The 14,809-nt window shown below is 36.5% G+C and overlaps 1 protein-coding gene across 6 annotated transcripts in view; it reads right to left on the bottom strand.

The window, feature by feature from the left end:
• The window catches only part of LOC120538912 (rab11 family-interacting protein 1-like), an 85,602-nt gene that overhangs the window by 20,198 nt on the left and 50,595 nt on the right, over nt 1-14,809 (bottom strand). For all 6 annotated transcript variants that reach the window (XM_039768519.1, XM_039768515.1, XM_039768520.1 and 3 more), the window contains exons 3-4: nt 13,139-13,593; nt 10,366-11,323 (exon numbers count right to left, since the gene is read on the bottom strand). In XM_039768519.1, the coding sequence (XP_039624453.1) occupies nt 10,366-11,323; nt 13,139-13,593 (1,413 nt within the window). The remainder of the gene's footprint in view (nt 1-10,365; nt 11,324-13,138; nt 13,594-14,809) is intronic.

The raw sequence follows: 14,809 nt of genomic DNA, 5'->3' as shown, positions 1-14,809 counted from the left end.
TGGACTTTGGCTCAGTGAAAAAAAAGTGGCCCTGTAAAGTAATGCCATCAATATCAAAGATTACATGCCTCCTAAAAATGTGAACCCCAGACAAGCAATAAAAACGGGCAAAAATAATTAGCTTCAGTAGGGACGTTAAAAGACAAAAAAAGACAAACACGTAACCAGGGAGACGGAACAACCTGATTTGAATCAAAGGATAAACAATAAATGTTAAGATGGCATACAGACATCTACATCATAAATCATACAGGGTCAGATTTGTCAAAATTAAACCACAGAGGCACAAGTATGTATTTAATTTGATTTATACTTTGTGTTACTGCTCTATGTTTCCTTGTCAGCAATCGTTCAGCAGAAGCTACATGTAGTTTTTGGTTTGAGATGTAGTTTGGCATTTGCCCAGCATCTTCAAGGTAAGACCCCTGTCTAACATGTGGTACACTAACAAATATATACACACACTTTGGCAACTGAAAAAATGAATTGAACCTAGAAAATTCAGAGTTTTAATATGCTGCTGGTATATAGAAGATTTAAATGACAAAAGTCAAGAAAAAAAAAATACATTTCAGTGCATGATAAACACAATGGAAAAATGTAAATATCGGAAGTATAGCAAAGTGAATCATAATCCCAAAAACTAAAATAGAGGGGCATCAAAAGGTAGATATAGAGGGATTCAGGTAAGCATATGGTCAAGTCCACAAAAAGAATTAGAGCAAGCAAGCAAGAAGGATATTATATAATACTGGAAAAGAAGCATGCCTCTTCCTAATATTAAAATTCATCACTACAATATGAAAAACCCAGAACAGAAAAAAAGGTGAAAAACTATATGCCTCTCTGAAAGCAGAAATAATTGGTCTGTCATTAGTGTTTCAGCAAATTATTTTATTTTGAAAGAAATGTAAAAACTATGACAATGACTTGTGAAAAAGAAAATCCATTTTCTCTGGTTCAAATAAAAAACTATAATGTAGTCATCATGAGGTAAAAATCACCACCTGATCTTAGTAGGCAAATTTTCTAACTGTAAAAAAAAGATGCATAAAAAAAACATAACTGCCATGTACATATTTTATATCATCGGTTTTAACCACTAGGCAACTGAGTATAAGTGTGAACTCAACTGTACTCTGCAATGGACTGTAGCCCCCTCAATGACTAGGTTCAACACTACCAACATGAGCTCTGACCACAGAGTACCAAAGCAGAATTAAGGAGGTTTTGGAAATGGATGGACAAATATGAATAAAGAATGTGGACAAAGTGGAAGGGAACCGTATACCATTTGTGTATGTAAATAAAAAATGGCATACTACTTGTAAGGAACTGAATGACAAAGTGATGTCATCATTTTTATGTGATGCATGTGAAATCAAAAAATGAGAAAAGGTAAATAGCAGAGAGGAAATAGACGTACATATTTAATAAAGCCTATCTCAAAAAACAAACACTTCAAGACTTGCAAACGTAATGTAACATAATGTATAAAAATAGGTTAAATGAACATACAAACATAAAAAAGTTGACAGACGAGAGAAGACAATTCCATCCAACAAGCCAGTCTGTTTAGCTAATAACTAAATGAAAGTGTCTCAACCCTCCCAAGCAAAAGAGAGAAAAAAGACCAAGAGAACTATTAAAACAGGTAAATTATTAAAAAGAAAGAACTGTTGTACACATAAGCCTTAGAATTGGATGAGAGCAGTGTAAATACCATGCTTCCAAAATGAGGCTCTTATTTCTACCCTGGATGACATACTGCATTAAACTTTTTTTTTTTTTCCAAAAATTGTAAATCACTGAAATAACCAGATCATTAAAGTCTGTCTAGTTTTAACTTTGAAATGGTTGGGATTGCTTTAGAGATGAGCATCATCTTAAGTTCTCAGCTAAAATATGGTTTTACTTTCAAAACAAAAACGGCCCAAAGGCAACTAAGGTTACAGTATAAAGTGGACATTTGACAAGGTAACCAAGCAAAAATATCACTAATTTAATTGTAGTAATAATAAAACAAAGAAAAAGGATTCTCACTTACATCCGTCTCAACATCCTGTTGTCTATGTCCTGACACATACAGCACTAAACAATTCGCATGAGGTTGCCTTCCACTGAGAGTGACACCATATCTAAACTTAGGCTGACAAAGATAAGCAACTTCAAAGTTTAAATCTTCTATTAATTTATTGAATTGAAATTATTCACTAATTAACACAATATATGCACACACTCACTCTCTCTCTCTCTCTCTTTAAGTCTTGGAGAATACACAGCCTTACTTGACAGCGCTGTCAGAAGTAATAAAGCAAAGCAAGTTTAATTGGCCTATGTAACTACAGTATATTTACAGTGCATTATCAGTTAAACCGGATTTCACATGTTAGACAATTTGGTTGACACTCCCTGTGCATATTTACTCTTTTCACTTCAAATAAACAACCTCAATAGAAACTAACTGTAAAAACGTCTTGAAAAATGAGAATTACCGTAATTAAGCATTTATATGTATAATTAAAATCATCATTCCCCACAAACCCCAAAGCCTTCTACATACACAAAATGGCAGCACAGAAACATGAAGCAGCAAAAGCAGGAAATAAAATCATATATAGCATGCAGTCATTAAAGCAGAAAGAGAGAGAGAAAGAGAACGAGAACGTAATTATTGCGAAATCACAGGTAGTGACAGAAAAATGATAATTCAACTTCATGTGTTCAGGTAAGCAGTGAGGATCAGGACTAAAACACTAAATTATTATTGGTGCCCTAAGAAACTAGCTTTCCTAAATCAGCCTTTGATTGGTGTTTAACAGTCCTTAAGTTGTTGGAATGCACTCAGTGATTTAGCTTGAGTAGTTATGACTTCTAATTCAATATATTATAAGGTGGTGTACTGAAATGAAATTTTGGACCTAGGTTGAATTTTCGAAAACACTGGGCCAAATACCAAAAAAAAAAATCCCCCCCCCCATTTATTTTTCTACCATTTTCACTTTTTTGAGTTATGCTTTTCAATTAAATTGAACGATAAAACTGAAATGTGATAAAAAAAAAAATTAGTTATTCAAATTCAGTCTTTATTTTAAAGACGACAAACCACCTAGGGTTTCAAAGAAAAAAAATTGCAAGTAGTATAAGTTTACAGAGAGCATTAGTAAACTACTGCACCAGCCCAGTTTGACAGCTTTGACTAATGAGACAAATAATATGGAACTACACAATTCTTACTCTATGGTTTTGACCCTCAATAAAGAGTCTCAGTTTAGAAAAGAACTGGCTTTTCTTATACATTTTCACACTATTCTGTTGCTCAGGAAATAGAAAAGAATAACAACAAACTCAACATACGACTCTTCACAATATAAATGTATGCAAGTTGAATTAGCTTGTTTGAGTGCTTTGTTCATTCTTTGCCTGCCAGTCAAGGTGCAAGGCTCTACATTCTTTATTAAACTCAACTTTTTCAAACAGTGTCACTTTGCTTCCAGATTCAGTTTGACACAGTATGATTCTTTCTCTTTCTGCCTTCCTTTGTCCATTAGCTTATTTGAAACAGTGTCATATATTCTGACAAAAACAAAATCAGTGATTTTTTGTTGTTTTTGTTTCACTTCAAATTTACATTCATTTTATTTAATATCTGTAGTTAACTGGTAGCTTTCTTCTGCATCATTTATTAGATATGGAGCGGTGCTACAGCTTTGCAGCAAAATTGCTAGAGCTTGCCCAGGAGCTGACATTTTTTCCACCCAATGCTGGTTTTATCATGACCTCTGGTATCTTTTCTAAACAGCTTCAACGTCCAAGGAAAGAAAAGCTGATAATGAGAGATGATAGTTTCAAGACAGACATTAAACAGAATATACAATTGTGAATAACAGAACGGTACCCGTGTAGCTTGCTGTAAAGAAACTGTGGCGGGAGTTGTTTGTTGCTATATCCTCGCTCACTTCGGATATATACAATGTTATGTTTGCTTTTCGATAAAATTGATTTTGACACCGCTGTTATATAGGGAGCAGCATTTTAGACTTAAAACAGTTCTGTTTGAAGATATATATTTACTGCTGACTGACTGCATGATAAAACAGTAAATTTATTCAGTATATTTTTAGGAATTTTAAACACTTGCAATATTTTGGCAAGATAGGTGGATGTAACATTCAGTCATTTTGGCTGATTCAAACATCCAATTTCACAAAAAAGAAAGATGTTTGACAAAGTAAGGATTACAAAATTAAATTCATAAGATATTGTTTTCGCAACAAGTATTTTTGCAAATTTCTAATCTAAAGAATAGCAACTCCCTCACAACACTCCGTAGTTAAAAGTGTTTATTCCTGTCAATGTCTACATAGGTTTGCTTCTGTACTCCAATTTTCCAACGTGAACTGAAAGACATGCAAATTAGGTTAACTGGAAAGTCTAAATTAGTCATGTAAGAGTGAGTTATGATTTGAAGGTTAGTGCTAACTGTGATGGAAGGACTGGTCTTGAACCCACTGCTCCCAAGATGGGCGGTTTCTCCTTACTGCACTATATTTGATAAAGTCAGCTCTATAAATGACTATTCTTACTTCCTCTGATATCAGATGACACCAAAGTCATGGCTCATGTTCTGCTCTGTGATTATTTATTTGTTAATTACATAACTATTACATTTCATTTATTTCTATTTTTTTTTTTACTAGTGAAACCACACAAAGTGTGATTCTAAAATAAAATGTTTCAAAGGGCGAAATATAAGCAACAGTAAACTCTCCTCATATTATTTACAAATGTAAAACCTTACACTTTTCACGGAATCAAACCTGGTTACTCAAACATTAGCGGCAATATTAAAAACAAAAAACAAGTGGTGTTATTTGAAATATGACACAATTATTCAGTTTTCCAGAACTCTCATACTTCTTTATTTTTTTTTCTCCCCACAAGCTACAAACAGAGACACCACAAAAGAAAAATGCTTTCAGACATACACTAGAGTTCAACTGGTCTTTTTTTAAATAAATCTCCTGGTATCATCTAACGGATTTAGCAGAATTAAAACAAAATACTGGTAAAAACTGAAAGTAGCTGCAGGGGCATTCTTATAAGACAAGGTTTCTGGGACATTGCTCTTTAAGAGAAGAAAGACGTTTGACTGCAAAACAAAGTATTTTAGTATGCATGCAAGCTAGTGTTGAGAAATATCCAGAGGAAACACTCATATCAGTCATATTTTCATTATCTTTAAAGAGCTGCTTTTAGGTACATAAAATTTCAACAGGTCTGTGGGATGAAGACCTTTGCCCTGACAAAACATATAAGGCAGCGATCATGAGTAGGAGGAAGAAAAATTCATTTCACCTTAATCTGAATTTCTTCTGGGCAGATAGAGATTGTTTTCAAATGCTTGACCAAAACATTTTTCTTTTGTAATACCTCAGTCTTATTTAACTTGAGATACTAATTTCCTATTATCCACTCTACAGTCCATACATCAGCAACAAATTATTAACTCATTAAAAATAAAGGCTATAACACCACAGATGTATTTATGTTATTTAACTTTTACCCACAAACTTTCCTAAGAAAATACAATTTTCTAATAAAAGCATATTTCTGGGATTATAAGTGAAAATGGAGCTTTATGAGAATGAAGTGAATACAGAAACAATGTAAGATGTCTCTCACAAGTCCCAAGAATAAACTGAATCAAATAGAGAATTCATCATATATGTTGCTAAAATGTTTTACATACAAAGTTTAGAAAAAAATAAGACAATTGATATCTTCTGTTTCTTCGATTTTTGACACTTTTATTATCAATACAGACAATATTAATCATGTTTTCCCCTATAGGTAATAATGTGGGCCAGGCCATTTTCTGCGCTTCTCTAGGCAATACTGTTGTAATTGCTGGGCAATATGATTGAAAACCACGGTCTGGTAGCAATTTAAAGAGCTATATGGAAGCTGAATTTCTAAAGACACACTAGCAGACAAACAAAATCTATTCCAAATGCCAAAAAACTAATTCAGAATTGAAAGATGCTTTAGATATTAAGAATTTGAAGAAAAGTACCTGTAACATATTATTTTAACTTTTAGATAAAAATGACACAAGCTTCACTGACATATTGGTAAGGCTCACCATGCCATTAAAATGAACATATTAAAAAACCATGCTGACCTCACAAGTATAGAAAAAGAAAAGAAAAGAAGCTTTTTCATCTACTCAAGTAAATAGAGAATGGGGAGTGAGACACACACAGAATATGTGTCACATTTCCTAATAGGATTTTTTTTTCTTGTTTTTCAAGCCCAATACTGAGCCATAATAGATTCAAATCTCACATTAGGGTATTTTTGACTGTGCATTTATCCCCTGGGTATGTATGTGTGCATGTCATGCACATTCTACAGTCTCCTCCCTCATACGAAGGCTTGGTGACACTGGTCCTATAAAATTGTGTGGTTCTGTGATACAGTGAATGGTTTTCTGTCCCAGGTTACCTGCACTACCTTCTTATGCCACTAGTTGCCTGTACTGGCTCCAGTACCTGCAACAATATATTTACTAAGCCATGTAAGTGATTATCAAAACTGGAAAAAAATTAAATAAAAAGAACTACTACTTAGAAATTATAGTAGCTCTGTCCTTCACTGGTACTATAAAGACCATGACAGCAGAATGATGTCATTAACCTTTATGGGATGAGTAAAGGTAGGGAATTTCAATGCAGTACTAGCATGCAGCATACCTGTATTAATTATGCTCTATTCCCAAGTTACTTTAGACTAAATTGACATAATTACATGCAATATAAATTTTGTTAATACCTTGTATACTAGAAACATAAGGGAATGGTAACTGAATATTTTAGAATTTGGGTTCTCCATTTTCCTCTTGTATTTCCAAATACATGCATATTAAGTTAAAAGGCAATATCACAGTAACATGAATGAGGGAGTGACCAAGTCCAGCAATGAGCTGGCACTCTAGGGTTGGTTCATGTTTTGCATCTAGTGCTTTAGAGATCCTCTGTGGCCCTCTATGACTCCAAATTAGACTTCATTGTCTTAAAAATGGATGGATGATATCATGTGGTCATATTTCATAAAGTTCATACTTGGCAGGTATACCATTCTTGTATTGGTAGGGGCTGGGTCCATCTATCTGGACACGTTAGTTGTGCTTTAAAATCTCTGTAAGTGGCAAGGCCACATCAGTGTCTGAGATTGGAGTTGAAAGCAATAAATATATTGTGGGGGGGGTGTTTTAGCTGACAAGCCTCTTTACTGTTGTGTGGAAAGCAAAGTCTATGCCTTGTGACTAGCACACTGGGTTGTTGGTTTCCAAATTTAAAAAGGGGGGCAAATAAGTATGTTTCAATTACCAAGGAATATCACTCAATAGACTCTCTAAGAAGTCCATGACAGTGTTAAGGATGTCTGCTCAGCCTAGCACAGTGTGTGGTTTCTGTAACCCCCAGGAAAAGCAAGAAATATTAAACTTCACTACAACATAAATATCGGGGGAGAAACACCTCGTGGTAATCAACAGTATTTTGTATGTTGGAAACTTTAATTTTATTTGTCATTTGTGCAGCGTTGGTCCTCATAAAAGCCTACTGTGTCAGGAACTTGGCTACCTCTATTCGCCATAAAAGCAACAGGTTAAAAATGTTTCTGGGTCATTACAACAAACATGGGGTAAGAAACATAAAAAAAATGACAATATTTGGAGGACGCATTCCTATATAAGTATATGATTTGCTATATGCAATGGATACGCAGTCTGCAAATAAAAAAAAACAGTCCACCATCGAGTGCAAAATACACTTTTCATATCACATACTGTATGCACTTCGCTGCAGCACAACTCAATACTACCGTTTCCTTCTGAATACCAACTTACTTTATAGTCTTCTTGGTTGCACTAACACAGGTTCTACTGAATAACGATTGTTTATTGAAAACAGTAAATATTTCATTTTAAAAGTCTAACACCACCAATGACTTCACCTTCCCATTTTGGCAGTTCACAGGAAACATCCAATACTGAGACAAACTGAGAATAAGGCTTCTGTAGGAAAGTCTGGCCTTTAAAATCAAGATGGGGATTTGGACTGCAGACACACCAAATGCCACCAGGTTGAGCTCTTTATGGACAGTTGCTAGACTTCCATGAGGCATTCCTGACACCTGAGGCAATTCAAGGCTGGTACCCAAAATTACCAGCCTAACAAGAGGTTTAAAACATATTTCCTGTCACCAGACCAGTGAGCATAGAGTCTGAGGAGGGGGAGTGGAAGGCGAGGGCTTGCTGTTTCTGCCCAATTAAAAAAAACCCTCAGGCTTGGGCAAAAGTTAATCTTTCAGACGGACAATGATTCTGAACACAAAATCATAACACTGGGGTGTCAAAAGCACCCTTCAAAGCTCTGCTCTCAATCCGACTGAGAATCTGTCACAATATTTAGAAGGTGGATGTGTATATTCATTTATTTTACTGTGTAACAGTAACCTGACAAACTCTAAATCAAAAACTTTTGTGTATTTGTTAATCTTGTAATATACAGTGGGTATAGAAAAGAATCACCCCCTTTGAAATATTCCCATTTTATTTTGCTTTAAAGCCTTAAATGAAAACACACAAACGAATATTTTTTCCAGTTTTACTTACTCAATGCAATCTATAACATCCAAGTGAAAGATATCACAGCTACAGTTCAGAAGCATTTAAAAAAATAAAAAACAAGAAGTACTGAGATTATTAATAAAGGATCACCCTCCTCCTAAACAATATTTGTAAACTCAATCAGGTGTAAGTAACCACCATTTCCATTGCAGACCATGGTTACTGGCTTCCACCTATGATCGATTATAATCAGTGTGATTAGTGAAGCATAAAAACAGCTGTTCCTGGAGCATTCCCTTGCTTGGTAGTGCAACTGACAGCAGCAAACAATGGGCCTTGGGTGGCAAGCCACTTTCAAAAGATCTTGGGGATTGAGTTGTGGACAGACATAAGGCAGGAGATGGATATAAAAAATCTCAAAGGCTTTATAAATCCAAAGAAGCACAGTAAAGTCCATAAGAAAGAAGTGGCAAGTGTTTGGTACTACTAGGACCCTCCCTTGATTTTGCGGTCCCACGAAACTGAATGGAAGAGCAAGGGGGAAACTGGTAAGAGAGGCTACCAAGAGGCCAATGACCACTCTGAAGGAGTTACTGGATTTTATAGCAAAGAGTGGTCACTGTATGCATGTGCCAACAATTTTACGAGCGCTCCACAATTGTGGCTTCTTCAGGAGGGTTGCAAAGAAAAAGCCACTTCTCAAGAAAGGCCACATTAAAGCTCGTTTCAGCTTTGCCAGAATGCACCTTGAAGATTCAGATGATATGTGGAAAAAGGTCTTAAGGTCAGATAAGACTAAAATCTAACTATTTGGCCTCAATACCAAACGATACACCTGGCGGAAATCCAATGCAGCTCACCATCGACAGCACACCATACTTACAGTAAAGCATGGAGGTGGCAGCATCCTGTTGTGGGGGTGCTTCTCTGCCGCCGGGCCTAGGGCTCTCGTTAGGGTAGAAGGAAAAATGGATGGGTCAAAATACTGTCAAATTCTTGAGGAAAACCTGCTACCCTCTGCCACAAAGTTGAAGATGGGCAGAATGTTCACCTTTCAACACAACAACAACCCAAAGCACACAGCAAAATTGACCACACAGCGACTGAAGAAGAAAAAAATGAATGTCCTTGTGTGGCCCAGTCAGAGCCCAGAGCTAAATCCCATTGAAAATCTCTTGAACAGTTCTGTAAAGAAGAGTGGGCAAATAATGCTCAATCTAGATGTGCAAAGCTGATAGAGAAGTATCCCAGCTGGCTCAAGGTTGTCATTAAAGCAAAAGGTGGTTCAACAAAATGACATTGACATTGGGGGTGATCCTTTATTAATCTCTCTATGTCTTGTTTTTGATTTTTTATAATTTTTCTGAACTGTAGCTGTGATATCTTTCACTTGGATGTTATAGGTTGGATATTTCAAGGGAGGTTATTCTTTTCTATACCCACTGTATGTCAAATACAAAGTAGGATTCAATGTTCCTTTGATGCACTATATATATTATGCAATAGCTTACAAACTCAAAAAGTTAATAAATGGGGCTCTCCAATACTACAGAAAAAAAAGGTAGGCGACTAACACAGTATTGTATATATACTATAAAAATGGTCATGAAGCTGGCTTATCAGATAGCAGAGAAAGAAATTGCACAGTCATTCTTCAGAAGAACAAAAAAAAATAAAATCAATCAGATACTGGTTTGCTCCACCACAAGTGGCAGTAAAATATATCTTACCTTGGTTTCACTGCAGACACCTTCGCAGTCCTGCTTGGAAATCCTGTTCCAGGGGTGACTGGCATGTCATCCTCAAAAGGATTCAGTGAAGTCTTCTTTGGAGGTGGCTCCTCAAAGGGATTAGTGGACTTCAAAACTTCAAATTCCTCTGATGAATGACTCTGTCGTGATTCCTGATCAGTAGAGGATAATGGATAAACACTATCCTCTTTCTTACCAGAGTCCTTCTTTCCTCTAACCATGGATAATAAAGTAGATACTTTACTGGCCTCTCCTTTATTTTTTTCCTCTTCCATTTTCTTCTTTTCTTCCATCCGCTTGACTTCCTCCATTCTTCTCCTCTCCTCCTCCCTCCTGGCCTCCTCCATTCTTCTCCTCTCCTCTTCCTTCTTGGCCTCCTCCAGTCTTCTCCTCTCCTCCTCCATTCGTCTTCTTTCTTCTTCCCTTTTGACCTCATCCACTCTCTTGGCCTCCTGCATTTTCCTTACCTTCTCCTCCTCTTGCCTGGCTGCCTCTTCTTTACCCAATACTTCCAAAGTTTTCTTCTTTCTTTCATCATCTTTGAATTTATCTTCTACCTGCAGTTTCTCTTCTTCCTCTTGGGAACCAGCAATCTCAATATTTCCTTTGTAAGAATGCACTGCAGAGCTTTTAAGTGATTCGATGGAAGAGGTCTTATCCTTGAGATTTTCCACTGAGCCAGATGCACTTTTTGACAGGTTCTGCAAAGATCCAGTCAAAGAAGGCTTCTGTACCTCTGGCTCTTCTGTGTACACATGGCTGCCATTAATGCATACATTAGAGCGAGACACTGGGTCATTTTTGGGGCGCAGACCTCCTAGCAGAGAGAATGGCTCTTTTTTGCCTGAAAGCTGTTGTAACTGCTTGGCCTCACTACTCTGAGTACGCTTGTGGGTCAAGAATTTGAGAGGGGGCTTGCTATCGGCTTTACTCTTCACTGCAAGAATAAAAAACAAAGATTTTAATTAAAAGAGTTTACTTGTCAGAAGTCTACAAACCAGAGATTAATAACCTTCAGAATAACTGCATTAATATTTAAATCACATTACAAAAAGTAATCTCAGAAAATGTCCTGCATAAAATAACTTTTCTATTCTTTCCATCCATGCATCACTATCCAAGTTTTAATCTAGTGCAGTGTCTGGGAATGTGGGGGAACTTGGATGGTGGAGTAATTAGTGACTTTAAACTGGTCCAGTATGAGTGAGAGGAGAAGTGTGTATACATGTACTGTGCAAAAGTTTTAGGCGGGAGTGAAAACAATGCTGTAAACTAAGAATGCTTACACAAATAGAAGTGTTAATGGTTTATTTTTTTACCAATTAACAATGCAAAGTGAATGAACAGAAGAGAAATCTAAATAAAATCAATATTTGGTATGAACCATGCTTTTCCTTCAAAACATCAACAATTATTCTAGGTACATTTGCACATATTTTTTGAAGGAACTTGGCAGGTAAGTTGTTCTAAACATCTTGGGAGGACTAATCACAGATCTTCTGTGGATGTAGGCTGCCTCAAATCCTTCTGTCTCTTCATGTAATCCCAGACACACTTGATGATGTTGAGATCAGGGCTATACCATCAATTCCAGGACTCCTCCTCCTCCTCCTCCTCCTTCGTGCTGAAGATAGATCTTAATGACATTGGCTGTATGTTTGGGATCATTGTCCTGCTGCAGAATAAATCTGGGGCCAAGACGACTACTTGATGGTACTGCATAATGGAAAACTATCTTTTTGCCTTTCCCAGCATTGAGGACTCCGTTAATATAGACCAAATCCCCAACTCCAGCCCCAAACTTGAAAGGAACCTCCACCATGTTTCACTGTTGCCTGCAGACACTCATTATCATACTGCTCTCCAGCACTTGGCGAACAAACCGGCCAAATATAGAGTACCTGCTGCCATTTTTCTACACCCCAGTTGTTATGTTTTCATTAATAGTTCAGTCACTTGGCCTTGTTTCCATGTTGGAGGTATGGCTTTTTGGGCACAAGTCTTTAATTAACCTCTTCAGGCCAGACTTCTTCAGACAGTAGATGACTATACCTGGGTCCCACAGGTATCTGCCAGTTCGGAGCTGGTGGCTCTGCTAGATATCTTCCGATTTCAAAGGGAAGCAAGCATTATGTGTCTTTTCATCTGCCACGCTCAGTTTCCTTGGCCAACCACAGTGTTTATGATCCTCAACATTGCCCGTTTCTAGGAGCTTCTTCAAAAGAGCATAAACTCCAGTCTGTTTTAAAATCTTTGCCTTGGAGAGACCTTGTTGATGAAGAATAACTACCTTATGTCTTGTTGCTGTGCTCAGTCTTGCCTATGACATGAAACTTCTCTTCCATAACCTCACCTTGGTAGCAGAGTACGGCTACTCCTCACCCAGTTTTGAGCCTCCTACAGAGGTGTTTCTGTTTCAGTTAATAACTGCGTTTCAATCTATATGAGAATGATGATCATTCGCACCCGTTTGTATAATTGGTTAATCATACACCTGACTATGATCCGACAAAATCCTTGACTTTGTGCAAATGTACCTATAAGAACTGATGCTGGTTTTAAGGCAAAGGGTACTGTATGTGCCATGCAGTGTTCTGGTGCACTATCCATGGATAATTCTTACCATGATCCCTGATGTGGTTGTGATGTGCTCCACAACACTTGCGTCAATAATACATTTTAAGTGTCTAAAATAAACAAGATTAAACCTTTCAACAATAGACTACCAAACATACAGAATAATTTAACTTACGTTCATTAAGACTGTCATTATCAAGTTCAGAGGATGGGCTGGTCTTCAGTTCTGATCTGGTCTCTGGAAGGGGCTGAAGAGTTGGTAGCACTGACATGGACTGAGAAAGAGAGGTGCGTTGAAGACGAGAGCTGGGTTTGAAGAGTGACTTAATTGTGGGGGATTTTTTCTTGGTATCTAACTGTTGATGCACTTTTTTTTCACCATCATCTTCACTGTCTGTCAATACCTGAGTGACACTGGGAACAATGGCTGAAGCAGAATCAGAAAAGCCTTTTGCATCTTTCTTCCCTTTGATTTTGTCTTTCAGCTTGCCAAATGGGGAACGAGATTTGTCTTTGACAGACAGGTCAAACATGCTGGCTGTCATGTTGTTCCTCATAAACTGTATGTCCACCTGAACCTCACCACGCTCTTTCTCTTTTTTATTTGGTTTGGAATGTAGCTTGAACCACCTGAAAAAAAAATAAAAAGATTCTGAACTGTGTCATAAAAAAAAAAAAATCACATATTGAAAACTGAAAAGGTCTAATTGATTTTAGAATTAGAGAAACTGCTTAAAAATCCTATTTATTATTTTGTGTTGGTCTCTCCTATGTAAAAATGTCTAACCTACTAATATATTTAATTCATTGCTTTACGACATTTGTTTTACTGGCGCATCTTTAATCACCAGCCCTTTCCAAAATGGTGTACTGAGAGTAACGACTGGGGCTCTTTATTGCCTGAAGGCATCAGACAATATACAATTTACTTTTCCCATCATGCCAATCTTTAACCTAGCCAGTTGTAATAAATGCACTTGCACAGGAACAATTCTTCTTTGGAATATAATGCTGTTAGAATTTACATAGTTCTGGCACTATGATATCAAGAATATGTCAATAACCCAGAATGTCTGTTTTTAAAGCATTTACTTGTGGAAAAGAATGCTTAAATACATGCAGCACCTGCTCGTCATCAAGGGCAATTTAACATCAAAACTATCTTACAAACCTTGTTCATTCCCATGGTAGCCGTATTCCTTGAAAATCCCATAGGGGAACAGTGAATTAACTGAATAGATTAAAATTTTGACAGACTTTCCTTTTGCTTACACCCTGAAATGAATGAAGCACTGATGTACTAATACACAACTACTGTTGTTGGTGTGGAATCTGGAACCCAGAAGCCTGTCAAGATTACACTCTGCTTCATATGTTTAAGATCAATAGTTTTCCTAGTTTCTGCAAGTATGAAGGAGGCATAAAATTTATGGCTAACTTACAGTACATTGGAAAATGGTGGATCTCAGTAGTTTTTAAAGTCAAATAATTAGAAACGTTTTTGGAATAATAACTTTAAGATTTGATTCACTGTTAAAAGTATGGAAAATTGATTTAACAAGTAACTTCGAAAACAACAATTTAGGAGAAATAAAAAGCGAAATGTTAAAAATTCAAGGAACAAATGTAAAATGGATAGGAGTATTGACAAGCCATGTCAAATTAGCAACACTGAAAAATATCTTCAAACTCATGCAGCTCTGTGCATGTTTTGTGCTCTAAGCAAGAAAATCTATATTCTTTTGGGAGGTCTTTGCCCTTTAGACTCCCATTCTAGATAAAGAATGCAGATTTTAAGAAACAAGATAATACTGTTTCTTGAAAAACAGATTTTCAGCAAGTTAAA

The sequence above is a fragment of the Polypterus senegalus genome, chromosome 11, assembly GCF_016835505.1.
Source record: "Polypterus senegalus isolate Bchr_013 chromosome 11, ASM1683550v1, whole genome shotgun sequence".
NCBI lineage: Eukaryota > Metazoa > Chordata > Cladistia > Polypteriformes > Polypteridae > Polypterus > Polypterus senegalus.
Note: the sequence above shows the minus strand (reverse complement) of the source record. Positions and strands in the feature narration are given on the sequence as shown.